This window comes from Dipteris shenzhenensis, chromosome 7 (assembly GCF_047967505.1).
Source record: "Dipteris shenzhenensis isolate YYH24624 ecotype China chromosome 7, Dip_SZ_1.0, whole genome shotgun sequence".
Lineage (NCBI taxonomy): Eukaryota > Viridiplantae > Streptophyta > Polypodiopsida > Gleicheniales > Dipteridaceae > Dipteris > Dipteris shenzhenensis.
Genome location: NC_141602.1, coordinates 40,292,275 through 40,311,398, shown reverse-complemented (window position 1 = coordinate 40,311,398; position 19,124 = coordinate 40,292,275). Strand labels below are relative to the sequence as shown.

General features: G+C 40.6%; 1 protein-coding gene across 1 annotated transcript; it reads right to left on the bottom strand.

The window, feature by feature from the left end:
- Positions 1-16,332: 16,332 nt before the first annotated feature.
- On the bottom strand, positions 16,333-18,371 carry LOC147900341 (ethylene-responsive transcription factor RAP2-4-like). The gene has a single exon (XM_087377215.1). The coding sequence runs from the start codon at positions 18,168-18,170 to the stop codon at positions 16,926-16,928; it is 1,245 nt and encodes a 414-aa protein (XP_087233341.1). The 5' UTR covers positions 18,171-18,371; the 3' UTR covers positions 16,333-16,925.
- Between the last annotated feature and the right edge of the window lie 753 nt (positions 18,372-19,124).

Genomic DNA, 19,124 nt, shown 5'->3' with positions numbered 1-19,124 from the left:
GTAGTGTGGATTTGTGTATCCTATTAAGGCATCATCTCCTGTTTGTAAATGTGGCTCTATGAATGCTCTCCAATCTACCATCCTCTCTAAGATAGCCACTTCTGATTCTTCCTTGCGAGACCCTCCAATTTTTTTCCCAATTCGAAATAGCATATCCTCCATTGTCAAAACATCCATTGACTTCAACTCACCAGAGATAACACTAAATATTTGATCTATGTCTTCATGTGCATGGCTGACAAGAAGAAATCCAACTTCCACTTCTTCAAATATTTTCAACCAACCAGCATAGAGCATAAAGCAAATATATATTTATTCTTGTTCTCTCTCCAACAATTATCAGCTTGTATTCGCAAATGTGTTAGGTAAACATCCACGAGCATCTCTAACCTTTCTTATTGCTTTCATGATTGATGTAAACACCTAGTTTTAGTATCATGGTCATGCAAACTATCAATCCATACATCACAAAAGATTCGGTATCCATGTACTAATACTCCACACGTGTTTTTAGTCCACGTTTGCCCTCCAATGCTGGTGGGATATGTCTATATCATGGCAAAGTTGTTGTATTCTGATCCATGCCATCAATGGTGATGCACATGGACTTATCGACATGTGAAATAGCTTCCCTTCTCCAAGAAGCATACAACTTTCGAGCATCCTGCACATGACATAAATGGATTGATCGCCATTTAATATATCTTCCTTGCTGCTGCTGCTGCTCACATTTACTATGTTCAATGGCATTTTTTAATTCATCACATGTCTTACATTTTAACATCCTTTGCTTTAATGGTGTCTTGACACGGCAAAAATCTCTATGCCAACTTTTGTACAAGGTTGACCATGAAATCATGCTCTCATCTCTGTCTTGTAAAGTTTTATTGATAGTTTCTAGGACGACCTTCTTTGTCATTCCCAAAGGAAGATGTTGTTGACATTCGCCACGTCCATCTAGCATTGTTTGTTGAAGATGAGGCTGTGGTAATACATGGTCTTCGAGAACTTGCTTTAATGTTGTAGTTGCATTTTTAGTGCTTCCATGACATTTAAGCTTGTAGGTATTTCCATGAATTATATGAACCACTTTTTCTTTCACCTCTGCCTAGATGGTCTAGTATGTGCCATGAGATAGTCAAGTTAACCATTGATATCCTTGATTGCAAATGGGTCTCCCATTAACCATGGGTTTCAATCTAGGTTTACAGTGTCTTGTGCTCAAATCTTGATCAGTGCCTTGATGAAGAAAGCATGAAAACTCTTGAAGAAGATAATTATGTCTATTAGGCACTGTCTTACTCCAAATAGAAAGGCATATGGCTGCACAATCATCCTTCCCAACTTTTCTAATGCAAAGTCTCTTGCAACAAACTCGCATAAGCATCCTTTCCATATTCTCCTCGGATAACATTACATGTCTCTTTGGTTCTGGAATTGATGCCATGATTCTTCGCCTCTTCACACTCACATACTTTCTTTTTGTAAATAGTGTCTTGCATTTTCCAATTGTAAGACCATCAAACCTCAAATCCATTTCCCTTGAATCTTCAGCTCTATAATCAAATGATGTGTGGGCTTGAGAATTATTTGATGCCTTATAATATCTTGGAAATGGCAATCTGGTAGACATGTTCATTGATGTCAATTTGTTGCCAATGCCTCTTGAATTTTGTGGTTGAACTCTTTCTCCTTCATAACTCAAGATTCTCCCATCTATATTCTCTGGCATGCTAGCAATAATATTACGAACAACATGACAAGTCTCAGATTCTCTACCCCCTTTGCCTTGCATTTGAGTGGTAACATCATGATTATTGTCACTAATATCATCAATTCCTATTATTGCATTACTTATCCCATCGATCTTTGTGTGTATTTTTCTTTGTGGTCCCATATTATTATTCTCAACACAAGACAAGTATTCTATATCAGTAAGCATGTTTGAGTCACTTGCAACACAAGACAAGTCTTCTATACTAGTGAGCCTGTTCGAGTCACTTGTTTGCAACACAGGACAAGTCTTCTATACCAGTAAGCCTATTCGAGTCACTTGCAACACAGGATAAGTCTTCTATACTAGTGAGTCTGTTGGAGTCACTTGCAACACAAGACAAGTCTTCTATACCAGTGAGTATATTTGAGTCACTTGCAACACAAGAAACCTTTTCTGCATTAACATCTGTTACTATAATGTGCTCAATACCTGTGAGCATGCCACTATGATACTCTTGACCACTACTATAGCTTCTTATCAATTTGGATCCCATTTGTGTTATAGTCCTTTTCTTCTGATAATATTCTGTTGTGTTTTCCATGACATTGAAGGAAAATGTCTTGGGCAAACTTGATTTCAAGAAAGCTAACCCCCATTTATAAGTACTATGAACTTGTATGATGAAACGTAGTATTATGGACGTCTAGATGTGAAGTACTATCCATTGCATTTTGAATGACACCTACACTAGTCAACTTAATTATCTCCACTATACAGAGAAAACTCTAAAGTATGTCTTTGGAACAATTTCGTCTTAGTCCCAAAGTGTTCTATATGCTTGCATATCAAATATGTCACATTGTAAGATATCTCCCAATGTTTCAAAGTCTCCATGTGGATATTTTAAATGTACTTTAGGATTTACAACGTTGGTGATTATCACTATACATCTTCTCTCACCACAATGTTAAAAATGACACACATTCATAGGATCAAGACTATGAATTCGTCTAAAAGCCACCACTTCATTCTTCCCACATCCATACCCTCTCTTAGGGTGAATACCTGTTTTATGTACAAAAATATATTAGCAACTCAAAAAAAGAGAATAAATAATAATTGAGCTTATTATTACTTAATAACTTTTATGTTAAAACTAGCAGAGAAGGCATTAAACCTGAACCCTACATCCTAAACTTTAAACAATTAATACCAAAACATCTTAACCACTGTAAATCCTAAACTTTAAACATTTAATCCCTAAACCCAAAACTCTAAATCATTGAGCAACAGGTTAGGAGGTATATCCAACCTGTTGCACAAATAAAAAAAATTCATTAAATTTTGGTTGTATTTTAGGGTTAGGGTTTAGGGTTTAGGGTTAAGGATTTAGGATTTAGGGTTTATGATTTAGAATTTTCTTGATTTGGGCAACAGGTTGGATATATCCTCTAACCTGTTGCTTGGGGATATATCCAACCTGTTGCACAAATCAAGAAAATTCCTTGATTTTTGCAATAGGTTGGGTGCACCATTAACTAGTTCCACTTGCAATAGGTTGGGGGATATATCAAACCTATTGCACAAATTGAAAAAAATTATTAAATTTTGGTTATATTTTAGGGTTAGGGTTTAAGGTTTAGTATCTAGAAAAAAATTATTAAATTTTGGTTGTATTTTAGGGTTAGGGTTTAGGGTTTAGTATCTAGAGTTAAGGATTAGGGCTTAGGATTTAAGATTTAGTGTTTCGGGTTTTGGGTTTATGATTATGATTTTAGGGTTTAGGGTTTAGGGCTAAGGGTTTAGGATTTAGGGTTTAAGATCTAAGGTTTAGGGTTTAGGATTTAGGATTTAGGGTTAAGGATTTAGGATTTAGCATTTAAGGTTTAGGGTTTATGATTATTGTTTTAAGGTTTAGGATTTAGGGTTTAGGGTTTAGTATATAAGGTAATGAGCTTTCTAGAATCTAGTGTTTAGGATCTAAAAATTAGATTTTAGAATTTAAGCTATAGGGGTTAGGGTTTAAGGTTTAGGGTTTAGGGATTAGAATTGTTATATAAGTTTAAGAGCTTAGATTGTATAACCTAAGATTTAGGGAACTTTAGGATTTAAGATTTAGGGTATAAGATTTAAGGTATATAGACTATATAAAATATGCATTCCAAAGTATTTAGTTTAGATATATAGACTATATATTATATGCTTTTCAAAGTGTTTTATTTATATTTAATACTAGGTACGATCCTTTGCAAAGGCTTTACTTTAAATAATTATTATAAGTCTACCTAGTCAAAGTATCCTACTGATTAGAGACAAAAACATATGCTAAAAGCACACCGATTCATATTTTCTTTCATTCATGTTGCATGGTGTATCAGAAGAAATGAAGAAGCATGTGATAAGAAATATTCAGAAGAAATATGTATTTCATATCATGGATTCATACCATGGATATCTAAGAAATGAAGAAGTATGCGATAAGAAATATTTAGAAGAAATATGTATTCCATATCATGGATTCATACCATGGATATCTGGTGGTTGCTAAAGTAGAAAAATGATATGGATTCAATGATATTGTAGTTTTGTGTAAAGTCTTAAACAAAGTTTAAGGCTTTTTCAAAGTATTACATACTATAACAAAGATAAGCAAGTATGCTAAACCTCTTTCAAATTCTATGGTTTTAAATACATACCTTACAAATACATTATCTAATTCTTCATTCTTCGACTAACAAGTATTATACACATGGAAGAAAAGCATACATGCTTTTCTTCCATATATGTAAAATTTAATATTTCCTTATTTTTTAAATTAATTCAATTCTTTGATTGACTACTTTTTAAAATTTAAAGGTTATTACTACATAATATACATAATTCTAAATGTTATTAATGTATAATATTAATAATATATATATATTTATTTGAATGTATATAATAATTACATTATATTTATATTAGTTTTTAAGTTAATAATGTATATTTTTATTAAAAGTAAAATTTAATATCTAGTTAATAGCAAGAATAATATTATAGAGATTTTTCATATTAAGAACTATCTTACAAATACATTCACTAATTCTTCATTATTTGAAGAATAAGTATTATATAAAGCACATATGCTAAAAGACCTCCCTTTCAAAAATATTTTTATTGTTATATTTTTTAATTAATGTATTTATATAATAATTATATAATATTTATAAATTAACAATATATATTTTTAGTAAAATTATATTTTAACATTAGTTAATAAAAAATTATTATATCATGGAGTACAAATATTATAAATGGATTTCTCATATTAATAAAGTGTCATGAGGAGTTTTTTTGGAGAGATTTACGGTTAAATTTTGTTTTGAAGTTGTTGCATATGCAATAGGTAGGGAGGTTTGTGTGGTTTTTAGGTTGAGAGAGAAATTTGTAATAGATTGTTTTCTTTTTTTTTTTTTGAAAAATTGTTGCGTGCCCAATAGGCTGGGAGGGTTTGAGTTTGAGAGAAATTTGTGACAATAGGTTGTGAGAGTTTGAGATAAAGAGAGAAATTTATGGGAAAAAAGATTTAATGCAAAAGATGGTTTTTTGAACTTGTTGCATACACAACAAGTTTTTGAGAAAAGAATTGGATTTGAAAAAAATTTCAAATTTACAAAAACTTGATTCTTAGAAGTTTTTGCGTACGCAATAGGTTGGAGATAAACTCACCTCTTGCAACATTTTGAAAATTATGAGAATCCTGTAATAGATTGATGAGAGGAGAGAAGCGTGGAGTGTGAAAGCATGAACTTTGAATGAAAGAGAGAATGAAGAACGTTCTACTTATAGTGAACGTAAAAGAACTAAAAAAACCTAAAAAACTAAAAAAAGTTGACTTACCTAAAAAAGGTGACTTAACCTAAAAGCTACCCATTTCCTATAAATCTCTACTTCTCCTCATTCTCTCCAACCCTCGCTCCTTCCCCTCTCCTCCCTCCCCTCCCTTCCCCTCTCCTCTCGCTTCCTATCCCCTCTCCTTCCGCTCCCCTCCCTTCCCCTCTTCTCCCGCTCCCCTCCTCCTGCTTCCCCCTTCCCCTCCCTTCCCCTCTCCTCCCCCTCCCTTCCCCTCTCCTCCCTTCCTCCCTCCCCTCCCTTCCTCTCTCCTCCCTCCCTCCCTTCCCCTCTCCTCCCGCTTCCCCCTCCCCTCTTCTCCTGCTTGCCCCCTACACCTTGCGTATTGCTTACAACACCTTTCAAGCATTTATAGAATTGAGTCCTCTTTGCCATGTGCTTAGATGTAGGTCTCCTGCCCTTCACTGTTTGTGGCTTTCCACAGCCCACCCATAACTCCCTTGCCTTTATCAAGATCTCAGAAAGAGAAGAGCTGTTTTTCAACCTAAATGGAGCAGAATTCAGCCTTTCTAATTCTAGAATGTTATTCGAGTCATCATTAAATATGCATACATGACAAATGACCGTTGAAACTTTTCCATCCACTTAATCTATGGCAAGTTCCCTTTTCTTCCCTCATCAAGGGCGATCCTGCAAGCTTCACAAAAGTGTTGCCCATCAATGGGCTCAAACCTGCATCTTTCCAAGAATCTATTCTTTGCCAGCATGTATCTCTTCTCGATGTCAGTCCCATATCGGCTTTGGTACAAAGCCTCTTCACGAACAAAGTCACTCCTTTTAAAGTTCTCAAAAGCATCCAGAAAGTCCATGCGCTTTTGAAATGTGACATCAGGCAATGTAGGATCATCTTCTTGAAGTCTCTTAAATGCCATAGAATGAAGAGTGATATTAGTATCTTCATACAATTTGCGTATCTAGCTTTCTTTGATTTGTGAACAACGAAGCTCAATCTCAATAAGCATTGTGGCCAGTTGAATTGTGAAAATTCCCAAATGTACCTCTCATCCTCTGGAGGATGTAAGTCTACCACACTTATAGAAAAGTCTCCGAGACTTGTATTTTCTTCTTACGGATCCTCCTAACCATCACTATCCAATTTTTTGCCTGGTTTTAAATAACCTGCACTTGAATGATCTGCACGTGGAGTAGGAGTTATTTTGGCTCTCTTTCTGGAAATAGCTGTGGAACTTGAATCTGCTCCACGATCACTCCTTCTTGTTCCTATAGTTGTAGTAGTCGATGGTGTAGTTGGAGATACTGTAGTTACTGCCACATATATTATAGTTACTCTTGTCAGAGATACCGTAGTTATTGCCACAGATATTGGCAGTATAACTTGAGGGCTACATGTTATAGATGGCATACTTACTCTGCTGTTGAAGGTAAAACACCACCACTTGGAAATGCTTCCAAGGCACCAAGTAATCCTTGGGGTCCCTCAATTGAATCTGGTAAGGGCTTCAAGAAGTGCTTCTGCGTAACTCGTAACTTGTAGACCACATCATCATTCTTCCCTTTGCACACAACTTCTATCAAATTGTTTTCTTTAATGTTGATGGTTGAGACCATGCCACCATTTCTTTCTGCCTCTGGAGAATATTTCACGCTTGACACATTCTTGGTAGTGATCACCAAAAAATACTTTAATTTGCACTCCATAAAATACCAAGCATGTTCAAGATATTTAAAAGACACCTTGGAACCAAAACTCGAAGCCATAGTTTTCTGCAAAGCAATCAAAAACAAAAAATGAGAATTACAATGATTTTCAAACTCAAAATATTACAAAAATTGCTAATTAAATATTTAAATATTAAAAATTAATTAAGATTTCAAAAGTTTAAATATATTTTTAAAAAATTTCAAAAGTTTAAATATATTTTTAAAAATATGTATTTATATTTCTAGAGATAATTTTTTAATCTAATATTTTTTTACATAAATAATTTAATTCAAAATATTTTATAAACATAGATAAAAAAATTTAATTCAAATTTTCTAAAATTTTATTTGATTTTTTTTAAATTTTATTTATTTATATTTATATATCTATATATTTAAAATTTAATTTAATTTTTTTAAATTTATTTATTCATTTAATTTTAATTTTTTATTTAAATTAAATTAAATTTATTTTATTTTATTTTTTTAATTTATTTTTTAATTTAATTTAATTTATTTTATGTATTTAAATTTATTTATTTATTTAAATTTTATTTTATTTTATTTTTTGGTCATTTTTTTAATAAAAATTTTTAAGTTTTTTATAAGTTTATTTATTTATTTAATTTTAATTTTTTATTTAAATTTAATATAATATAATATATTTATTTTTAAATTTATTTTATTTTATTTATTTATTCATTTTATTATTTATTTTATTTTTTTCGACTTTTTTTTTTTTTTTGAGGCCCAAAGGGCCCCTTCTTAAAAGAGGGTTAATCCCCTCCCCTAAGGCCCCAAGGGCCCCTATTGCGCGTGCAATAGGGGCCCTTGCGACCTTAGGGGAGGGGATTAACCCCCCTTAACTTGTTGCGCACGCAACAGGTTAGGGGGCGTTAATGGGGCCCCCCTCCTCTCTCCTCTCCTCCCCGCCTCCCCCCTCCCGGCTTCCCCGCTTCCCCCCTCTTGCCTCCTCGCCTTCGCCTCCCCTCTCCCCGCCTTCGCCTCCCCTCTCCCCACCTTCGCCTCCCGCCTCCCTGCCGTCGCCTCTCGCCTCCCCGCCTTCGCCTGTCCCCTCCCCGCCTTCGCCTCCCTCCTCGCGCCTTTCCCACCCCGCCTTCGCCTCCTGCCTCCCGCCTCCCACTTCCGCCTTCACCTCTACCTCTCTTCCCCCAAACCGTACGAAGTAATAAGGTTGAGGCAAACGATCTGAACACCACCCTTGCAAGATACAAGGATGTTACTTGCATTGTCTTTCGCGAGGACTCAGTGTTTCAGAGCATCGTGGATGTTTGCCAAGCATATGAAATAGGAAAGATATCCTTTGAGGCACCAGAGCACACTGTAACTCAGAGGAAAGAAATAATGAAACCGATGTCTACTGTTTGGTGGAGAGCATTAAGGTTTGTTCCAGATGCAATAACAAAAGAAGTATGCAAGAAGATAGAGCATCGTGGATGTTTGCCAAGCATATGAAATAGGAAAGATATCCTTTGAGGCACCATAGCACACTGTAACTCAGAGGAAAGAAATAATGAAACCGATGTCTATTGTTTGGTGGAGAGCATTAAGGTTTGTTCCAGATGCAATAACAAAAGAAGTATGCAAGAAGATCCTAAGCGGTGACTGCTTCTTTGGAAAGAAGAGCAAGCATAGCAACTTGGATGAATTGGTCACCCGAATGATTCAAAGTGAGGCTGCTCTCTCGCCACTATTGTTTTTATTGAAATCTGATGATGAGTTAGCTGGCAAGTCAATTGATGTGGATAAGAAGAAAGCACTTAGCCTAGGCAACTCCTTGATAAGACATGGGCTAGAAAGTGGTTGGCTTCAATGGATGTAGATGCCACACCAACAAAGGATCTAAGAGCTAAAATGCCAAAGGTTGTTGAGACAGAATATATGGACATCAAGAAAAAGGCCTTGCAGTCCACTGCCCAAGGTAGAGCAATTGGTGGTTTAGATGATGGTTCTCCATTTAGCTTCTCCTATGATATCTCGCTATCAGAGAATGATACAAATTTTGCACACATCAATGGCATTGATACAGAGCATTTCATAACAATGAGCGGTCATGCTTGGAAGAAGCCATGTGTATTTTTCATAGATGAATTGCAAGACCTTACAATGTCACGGATAGTTGAACTTGTGCGGTTTATCATAGAAGGTTCTATGGCAAATAAGAAAAGATCAACGTTGGTCCTGTTCATGACAAAATCACAAAGGGATGCCTTGTATGCGAGTTTGACATGTGCATTTGGGTATTTACTTTCAAAAGTATACCATGGTATATTCCTACGCAATCATATGACTGTCTTGGAAGGCACTGCCATTCAAGTCTTGCAGCCTTTCTTGATGTGCTTCTTATCCAGGGGTGGTGGCAATCTAATCAAAATTCCTTCAAGGACTCTCGAGCTTCATAACTTTGAGGACAATAAGGTTAAGCTTGATGCAGCAATGGTGGATTACAGAAAGCCGATGCATCCTGATGTGATACTAGAGATGACAAAGAATTTACTGAATGATGGAAAGAAGTAGCATTGTATCAAATGGGTTTTGCTGCTGAGAAATTGCTACACCAAGGTAGAAATGTAAATGTCATTGATACCCTCCCATCAAATTGAGCTCTTTGACACATATTACAGTTGCACTACCTTCTTTGAAGAGGAAAATGTCAAAGAAGAGGGTATTGAGGAAAATGTCGAAGATGAGGGTAGTGAGTTTGAGGGTGATGATTCTAGCTCAGGTCATGATGAGGATGAAATCTCTAAATCCAATGACTTACGCCAAGAAGAAATCCACACAAAGAATAAGGGTGATCAATTGTCAACTAGAGTCAAGGAGGTTCCACTCATCATACGAGAAGACACATGGTAGCAAGAAGTACGCAATACAGCACGTCATAGGAAAAGGTAAGGCTAAAGAGGTGGAAACACTTCCCTTGAAATTAAAAGTGAGAAAGGCACCCTTGATCTTGGGTGGACATGCAAGTGGATTAAGCAAGGACGCCTTACCCAAAGAAGGTATGGACGAGGCAAAGCATGACCAGGAGGAGTTACCAGGAGGCATAGATGGTTCTTCAACCATGACCTTACAGACTCCAGTGTAGCCTACTAGTAGTCAGGTGCTTGGAACTGAAGAGCAAACTACTAAGGACCTTGCTATACTGAGACTCCAGCCTATTAGTCAAGACCTTGGTAGTCAAGGGCGCATTGAGGACATTGGTACTGTCTTAGAGCAGCCTATTAGTCAGGACCCTAGTAGTCAAGGGCCTAGCATTGAGGACATTGGTATTGAGGAACATGATGGCTGACGGTGGCTTTGTAATCACAAGTTTTGAACTTCGCAAGTTTTAAACTTCTATGTAAAGTGAATATCTAATAAAAAGTTAACTACTTTTTTGATTTCTTTACTCTCATTATTGTGTATAAAGATTGTTTTATGAGGTCCATTTTATACTTGATTACCAAGTTGCTCAAACCATTTGCCCAGTTCTTCCCCCCCTCCCCTCTGCTCCCCCTTCTACAACTAACACTCTTCCATATTTCTCCCCCATGTCCCCAGATTCTTTTCCTGCCCGTCATCACCTCCGACACTACTTGTGCTTCCATCAGCAGAAAATGACACAGTATTTGATTTTGAATATCAGCATCTGGATAATCCAATTCATACTCCCATGCCAAGTTCCAATGATGGGTATAATTTTGATGAGATACCACTTTCCAGTAATCCCATCAAGGAATTTTGGAGCAAATATCCTGATATGAAAACTCGAGGTGAATGGAGAAAACTTTCCTACCAACCTTCATCAGCGCCAAATTAGTGAAGGTTGGATAAGCAAGTTGGATCCTCAACCCGATTGGCGCTGCCACAAGCTCTTTGATTTAATCTTCTTGAAAGAGTACCTATGTGCACCTCCATGTCTCAAAACCCATCCAAAGTTGGATCCTCAACCCGATTGGCGCTGCCACAAGTTCTTTGATTTAATCTTCTTGAAAGAGTACCTATGTGCACCTCCATGTCTCAGAACCCATCCAAAGTTCTATGCAGTTCCACAACATAAAAAATGGGAAGCCAACATACACACTTTGGATGAAGATCACACCATTAATTGGCCAATGATCAAACCATACTCTGGTGTAGAATGGAATATCCAAGGCACAATGATCCGAGCACTTCAGCAGCATGAGCAAATAATGCGCGGCAACATTGATCGCTTCCTTCGCGGAAGTGCTATCTTCTGCAAAACATTGGAATTCATTCTGGAGGTCCCATGTTACCTCGATACCCATTTGCCTCCACTCAGTTTCAATCCCAAAGAACGGGTCGATGCTCGGATTACAAGCCGACTTTATCAAAGAGTGATCTTCTTAGAAGCACGCCACATATCTCTGTTCGAACAAATGGTGTATACATGCTACCTGGAAACTGAGCAAAAATTATATGGTGCCAAGGCTTTACAGCAAGATCGACTGGCACGACTCAAGTTCCACAGCCACTGGATTAAAGGCATGGCAATCTAGCTACGTGCTCACAATAAGCCATAACCCGAGGACGGGTAATAAAATGGATCCAGGAGTATGTTGTCTCTGTGCCAACATAAACGCAGATAGTACAAAATGTGTGTGTAGAGTAGCGGCAAAGCTCCACTTGTACTTGCATGAGGCTAGGAATAATCCCTCTTCGAAATCCAACTTGCATGTTCTACATGCAAGTTCTACATGCCACTCCTACATGCAAGTCCTACATGCAACTCCTATATGCGAGTTCTACATGCAACTCCTACATGCAACATGCAACTTGCAACTTCTACATGTGAATTCTATATGCAAGTTCTACATGCAGAGAGAATGTCTTACAATTCCTACATGCAGAGAGAGAAGCTCTCCAACTTATATTAATACCCCATAATGGAATGAAGCCCATACTCTTTGGGGCATTGTGTTCAGTTCTACTTTGGTATTCCAAGCAATTGTCTCAAGTGTCCATGCTTTCTTGCACTCCACATCCAAAAGCATGTCCTAACCTTGCAACTCCTCCTCCCCTCTCCTCCAACCTTGCAACCCATCCCTTTCCCCCCATGCTCTTACACCTTCTTCCTCTCCCACTCCTATGCTTCCCCTAAACCCTTAGTCCTTCAACCCTTAACCTCCATGATCTACGAGGGAGACGAGTTCTCCACCATGTACTCTACCCTAAACCTTGGATCCTCCTTCTAACCCTAGAACTTCTTCTAAACCTTGGAACCTCGTTCTAAACTCTGGAACCTCGTTCTAAACTCTGGAACCTCCTTCTAAACCTGGAACCTCCTTCTAAACCTGGAACCTCCTTCTAAACCTTGGAACCTCCTTCTAACCCTTAAACTCCTCCTAAACCCTCCAACCCCCAATGAAGGCGAAAGCCTTCATTACCTCAACCATGATGATACACGTTCCTTTTATACATGCATGCACTATGTTTGCTTACCACACTTAAGCCTATGTCCCTCACCGGAATACGACTCGAGGTCCTAAGCTACACGTATACTACAAACAACAACCCCGATATATCTATAGGTGACAAAAAGCCTCGAAACCCTGCATACTGAGATTACCCTCCTTTGAATAGGACTGCCAAAAAAGAAGCCTCATCTTCTCCTAACTTGATCTCCTGAAGGCAAACTATGTTAACTTTCCATTGTCGAATTTTATCAGCAACTATCCACCTCTTGGCCCTGAGTCCAAGGCCGTGCATGTTCCATGTCAAGAGCTTAATCTGCATGAGCGCTTGGAAGGTTTGCACTAGCCAATACGTCGTAAAAGTTCTGCCTAGAGGCCTTACCTTTTTTTCCACTGACTTTGGTAGTAGCATTCTCCTTTTGCATATTCTTCCTATTAGAGAAGTTGCGTATGCCATCCTCCGAGAGCCCAAGCCTTTGAGGCAGGGCCAGTTGGTTCTTCGAGGAAGACTCCCCGAGCGGCACTGGTTTCTGCATCCTAGGTGCTGCCAAGGAGGTCACAGATAGTTGGGGAGCTTTATCTTTGATACGGGTCTCCAATGGGACCTCCTTAGCCTTCGAAACCACCTTCTCAGCTTTTTGAGCTCCCGTCTGGCACGTCTCCTGGGGCTTGACAGTTTGCATGCCACCCTTTTGTCCTTCTTGCCCACCCGCTTTCTTCTCTGAGCCGTCCTTGTGAGGGCACTGGCGCGCGAAATGACCAATTTCCTTGCATGCGAAGCAAGCATTAGGAAATGGGCTGAATCTGACCTTGACGCATATGGGCTCGAAGTCCCCTGGATTCCGAAGAATGCATACCCTAGGAACCGGGTTTGTCTCAACTGCTCGTGGGGAGGGGGCGAAGATAACCTAACCGAGCTCCCTCGCAATCTCCTAGACAACCGGCCTAAGCATAAACGGAAGGGATGGGAAAGAAACCCAAACCGGACAGACGCACTGAAGCTCTGTTGGAGGGTCGAAGTCGGCATGGTAAGCCACTGTATAGCCCACCGAGCCAAAAAACGGGATACTTCCTCTATCCAGGATTTCCTCCACAGTCTCAGCCGAGCGCAACCGGAGCAGGTAGAAGCCTTTTCCCACATAAGCAATCGAGACGATTCCAAACCTCCGCATCCGGTAGTTTGTCCTCCACCGCTCCAGCTCCGTTTCATTGAAGGTCCTACCCATAAAGTAGACAAAGAGGCCTTTCTCCCTGAGCTCAACGTACTCCCCGTATGATAGCGCTGCTCGAAACCGCCGCCTTGAAGACCACAGCGCCCTCTGACACTCCCAAGGCGAGTTTCCCGAGGCCACCAGAGATCTCATCCGTAAGGCCCTGAAGGTCCTGACCAGTATCCTCCGAGACATCCATTTCCTCCTCATGTTCGCTGTAACAGTTCCCTGGTCATCCTTCACCCTCTTCGCAGCAGGAGATGCTGAGGCGGACTTGGGCTTGAGCCACCCCTTAGCGGCAAGGCGCTTGGGGGAGCTATGGCAATCTGAGCTCAAGGTTCCCTCCCTCAAGCGCTCCCACCTCCATGCAATGCACAATCTTAAGGTCAAGCAGGTGGAAGCGAGCATGCAATGCAAGCTCAAAAAAAAAAGGGCCTTTTTTAGGGCTGGTTGGACCAACCAACCCAGTTGGTTTTTGATAGACCAGGTCTGCCAATCTGGTCGGCCAGATTTGGCATGGCTGGTCGGTTTTTGTCAGCAACCCTTGGGGGATTTAAAAGGAGGGCCTCCAGGCCCTTATTCAACATCTTCTAGAGCAGCCTTTCACAAGAAGATTGGAACAGTGGAGCAGCTGTCTTGGGGCATACATTCAGGAGGACCAAGAGGACTTGTGTCCTGCAGACAAAGCTTGAAAGGGGCTTTCTACCTAGGCTGACACACAGGGCAGGAAGGTTGAGAAGATCATTCTAGACAGAAAGTCTACAGATGCTCGAGGTGGAGCATGCGAGCTCGAGTCTAGAGATAGCCAATAGATAGGAGGAGGACCTTGTGGTAAGATCAAAGGACGACACCATTGGTGGTGTCCATAGCTTTGGTCGGAAATATTATTTTGGTGGTTTCTATCGATCTGATGCACATTAAGTTAAGAAGTTTGTGATTCCACACCCTACACACACTGTGTGAGCTCTTGGGCTATTCTATCAATCTTCCGCTATGCAAACCCTCTGTTGGTCGATTTCTAACATATGTGTGTGTACGCGCACGTGCATGTGCACGTGTAGGGAGGGGGCACACACGATATATATATATATATATATATATATATAGATAGAGAGAGAGAGAGAGAGAGAGAGAGAGAGAGAGAGTCCCAATATAATAAAAACTTTACATATAACAAAGTCCCTATATCGTGTCTGTGTGTGTGTGTGTGAGAGAGAGAGAGAGAGAGAGAGAGAGCAAGAGAGACTTAAAGGGCCGGAATACCTACAGACAAAGGGCTGGAATAGAAGGGGAGATGGACTCATGTAGGCGAAGCAGATTTGGAGCACCTTACAGTAGCATTAATAGCTAAGGCTGGGACAGGTATCGTGCCTAGCAAAGGGTTTAATTCAGAGCTATGGCAGGGGCCAGCAAAGGGACAACTACTGCCTTAGTAAGGAGTTCAGACAGTCTGGGTCAGGCTAGTTTACAGCCTGGTTAGCTGTCAGAGCTAGTCAGCCAACCTGGAACGAGAGACTGGCTGACTCTGCTCTTATTCTATAAAGAAGGCCCATGTGGGGCCTCGCCAATCTCTGGTTGAGTGCTCTTTTCTGCAGCTCACTTGTGGAGCACTCAACCAGAGTTAGTGTAGGGCAGAGAATGAAGATTAAGAGCAGATGTCCAATGAATTTCTAGGACAGCAACTTAGCTGCATGTGAGGGGACTCTGAGGGAGCGACTTTGGGTACCAGTTGAACTACGTTGTGCTGCAATATACTTTGGCATATCTTGAGTTGAATGTGTTACTTTTATGCAAAATTGTCATTCTACGTCAATGTTCCCCTTGGGTTCAAGATTCTTCCATTAGGTCTAGCAAGACATCAAGGATCAACTAGGGTAGAGGTTATGGCCCCGCATAAATTTCAAGTATAGCAACTTCTCAATCACAATATTAGAGTTACTCAACTGTTAATTATCGTCGAAGCGAACTTGGAACAAAGCAATGCTTGGCAATATTCATAGATTGGTTATTCAAACAAACAAATTTGGAACACGACAAATTTATCAAGATTCAGTAGAACGTTGTGTGATTCTGGCAATTTCCCATTGGGAAGCTCGATTAGTGCAGGATCTGGAAATGTTAAGTGAAAAGGGAAAACGTTGTTATTAAGCATTTCAGAGACGTGAGAAATGTTTGTTGTCTAACAGCGCTTCCATGAAGTTATCCGATGTTCACATCATGGGTAAGATGAAACTTGATCTAAGCAAATTTACAATTATCCACAATAAATATTTGCAGCAGGGAGCACCACTTTCTTATCAAATATACTGTCAAAACCAAAAAAGAGAACACAACCAAGCAGAAATTTCCAAATGTTGCTGAATAGCTGAATAGATAATGGACATAAGAATTTTGTATTAAAGTAAGTATATTTATGCCAGTGAGCAGAAACAATCATCCCACAGAAAGCTGGTTGTGGCACTAAAAAACAGCCACAAAGGTAGATTCAACTTCCAGGAGGTGCTAAAAAAGCTCCTGAAGTGAATATCCACATCCACATCCCTTTGCACAAGGATGCCTGTCTGTTATTTGCACATGCCTTTAACACAGCCCTAATGTGCTGATTGCAATACTTTGATGGAACTCCCTATGATCTAAGACTGACTATCTACCTGCAACTGAGGATAATCTCTCTTCTCTTCTGAGGTTGAAAGCACATGTTTACAACATAAGACATGTAGCAGTCCTCCACTACCTTACTAGATGCTCGCAAGATAAGAACAAAGGCAACAGAGGAAGCCAAGGCACTTCAAAAATACGTCCTGGGTTTCTTCCATGCACGTTCTCCAGCATCTAACCTAGGGTGAAAGAATTTTCTAACACACATACATGTGCTGACAGGAACAGAGCGCTTCTTAAAAACCGTAGCCCTCAGTTTCCTGTATTGTGTGATGCAAGAAATTCTATGCTAAAGGTCGTCCTTCGGAATCTAAATCAGGTAAAGATTGCCCTAAATCGCTTGCCAAACTAAGCTAGAACTTGGTTCTGTGAAGCAGCCACTATATTCCATATCGTTTCGATATCTACACTGGGTGCACTGCTCAGCGTTTTTTGATTGGTGGCTTCCCAACTTAAATCTGGCAAATCCTCCAAACTGCTGAGGGCATCCCCTTCGAAAGGTGAAGATCTGACCGACCCGAAATCCTCAGGCGAAGATAGGAATGCAGAACTGTCACTGGTGTTGCTCTCAACAAGAGATTGAATTATGGAGTCTTCTGCGTCAAAATCTAGCATCTTTTCCACCTCTTCCACGCTTTGATTACCTACAGGACTCAAACAATCACTTCCCATGGCAGGTTCTTTTCCTTCCGACTTGCGTCTCTGTCCCTTGGTATACTGCTCGGCCACGACTGCCTCTAGCTTGGCATCCAGATAGGATATGACGGACTCATTCAAAATGGAGTCCCCGGCTACAGCAGAATGATGAAACCTTGACGACTGTTGCACGGCCGAGGGGAAATTAAGGCGGGCTCGGTCACCTCTGAGCTTGAAGGCAGCTCGGTCGTAAGCAAGAGCTGCCTCCTCTGCTGTGTCGAAAGTTCCCAACCACAACCGTGTTCGGTTGCGAGGAAGCCTGATTTCTGCTACCCACTTGCCCCAATGCCTTTGCCTGACACCCCTAAAGAGCTTCATAGGTCTCTCAACTCTTCGATCTACATGTTTCATCGATATGGCCTTAGGTGCTAAACCCCAAGGGCCTCGTTGCTCCTGCTTTGCCTGAGAAAGGGCAGAGAGAGAGTAGATATTTGCCAGATCGATAGGCTCCCCAAGTTTCGACTGCCACTGCAGTAGTTGCAGCAACTGAGAAGAAGCCAGAGGCTGCTGGAGCTGAGGAGGGAACTTTCTTGCGCCACTGATTGCGCCCATCGGCAGGACCTGGCTGTAACCTTGCGGCTGGCCCCAACTAAGCTCAACAGAGCCCTTGGAGCAGGAATGTTGCGGATGAGAGACATTGGGCTGCGGAATGGCAGGGAACTGTGGCGACACGAGGCGGCATCCATGGAAGTTGGTCGACATTCTTCTCGTGGGTTGCTGCGAGCACCCAACATCTTCAACTGTGGAAACACAACTGGAGCTAGAGGTGGAGTCGGGGCTCTTAGGGGGGCTATCGGCTACAGGAGAGGAAACTGAAGAGAAAGTGAAAGGGCGAAGGGCGTCCATGAGGTCACCACCGAGACGATCGAAGGGGATATGGATGTCACACTGAGCCATGAGCCAAATCAGAGGGGCAGGAAGAGAGGGATCTAAGAATGGGAGAGGAAGGAAATACAAGAGAAGCTGGAAGATGAGGAGATGGGGATAACAAAGAAAGCTTACAAAGCTTATGAAACAGAGCAACTATCGTGAAACAGAGCTTACAAGGAGTGCAAGAGCAACTATATTTGAGAAGAAAAAGAATGAATACTTACGATACAGAAGAAGAAGTTAGACTATTTCTGAGTATCTCCTTCCAAAGCTTTTGTACCCTTCTCCTCCGTCACTGCCTTTCCTGCCCTAACTGTCTCACGCACGTGCCTCCCCCTGATTTTTGGCTCCCCCCCTCTCATCCCCTTACACGTGCCCTTCCCCTCCCCTTGATCTCAACACGTGTCCCCCCACCGCCAGCTGCCCCTCCTCCCCACGACACGTGCCGGTCTCCCTGCTGCAAAAGTTCATGCCGCGTGTCGCCTGCGCATTTGCTGTTAGCTTGTAGATATCGATTTGGCGGCTTTCGCATCATACGTAGGTTTGAGCCACCTACCTACGTGGCGAGCGGCAATTGGGCTTTGGAGCCCCGGGACCTTGGTGAAAAGGCCAGTTTTGATATTTTGTGCGGCCTTGTCCGCGATGGCTTCTTTTGAGAAATTAAATAAAAGCTTTTTCGAAACTTTTGATTTTCAGGACCGTCGGGCCCACCCATCTTTTTTATTTAAACTCGTGATCTTAAAACGACGGCTCCTCCGTCCATTCACAAACTTTATGCCCACAAGGGATGTCTCATGCTAATCCTTTCCTTGTTGTTGCTCCTTCCATATGCTTCTGTGTCCTAGTGCTTTATTTCAACCATCTCCTCAGCCCTTAGAGCCTCTTCACACAAGGCAATTGGTTTGCAATTTTTGCAAGGTCAATTTAAAAGCAAGGTGTTCACACAAGCGGTTTTTATGTAATGATTGATTTTGCTGAAAC

Excerpts from the sequence above, each read along its gene's own strand:
- LOC147900341 (XM_087377215.1), bottom strand. The coding sequence starts at position 18,170 with ATGGCTCAGTGTGACATCCATATCCCCTTCGATCGTCTCGGTGGTGAC.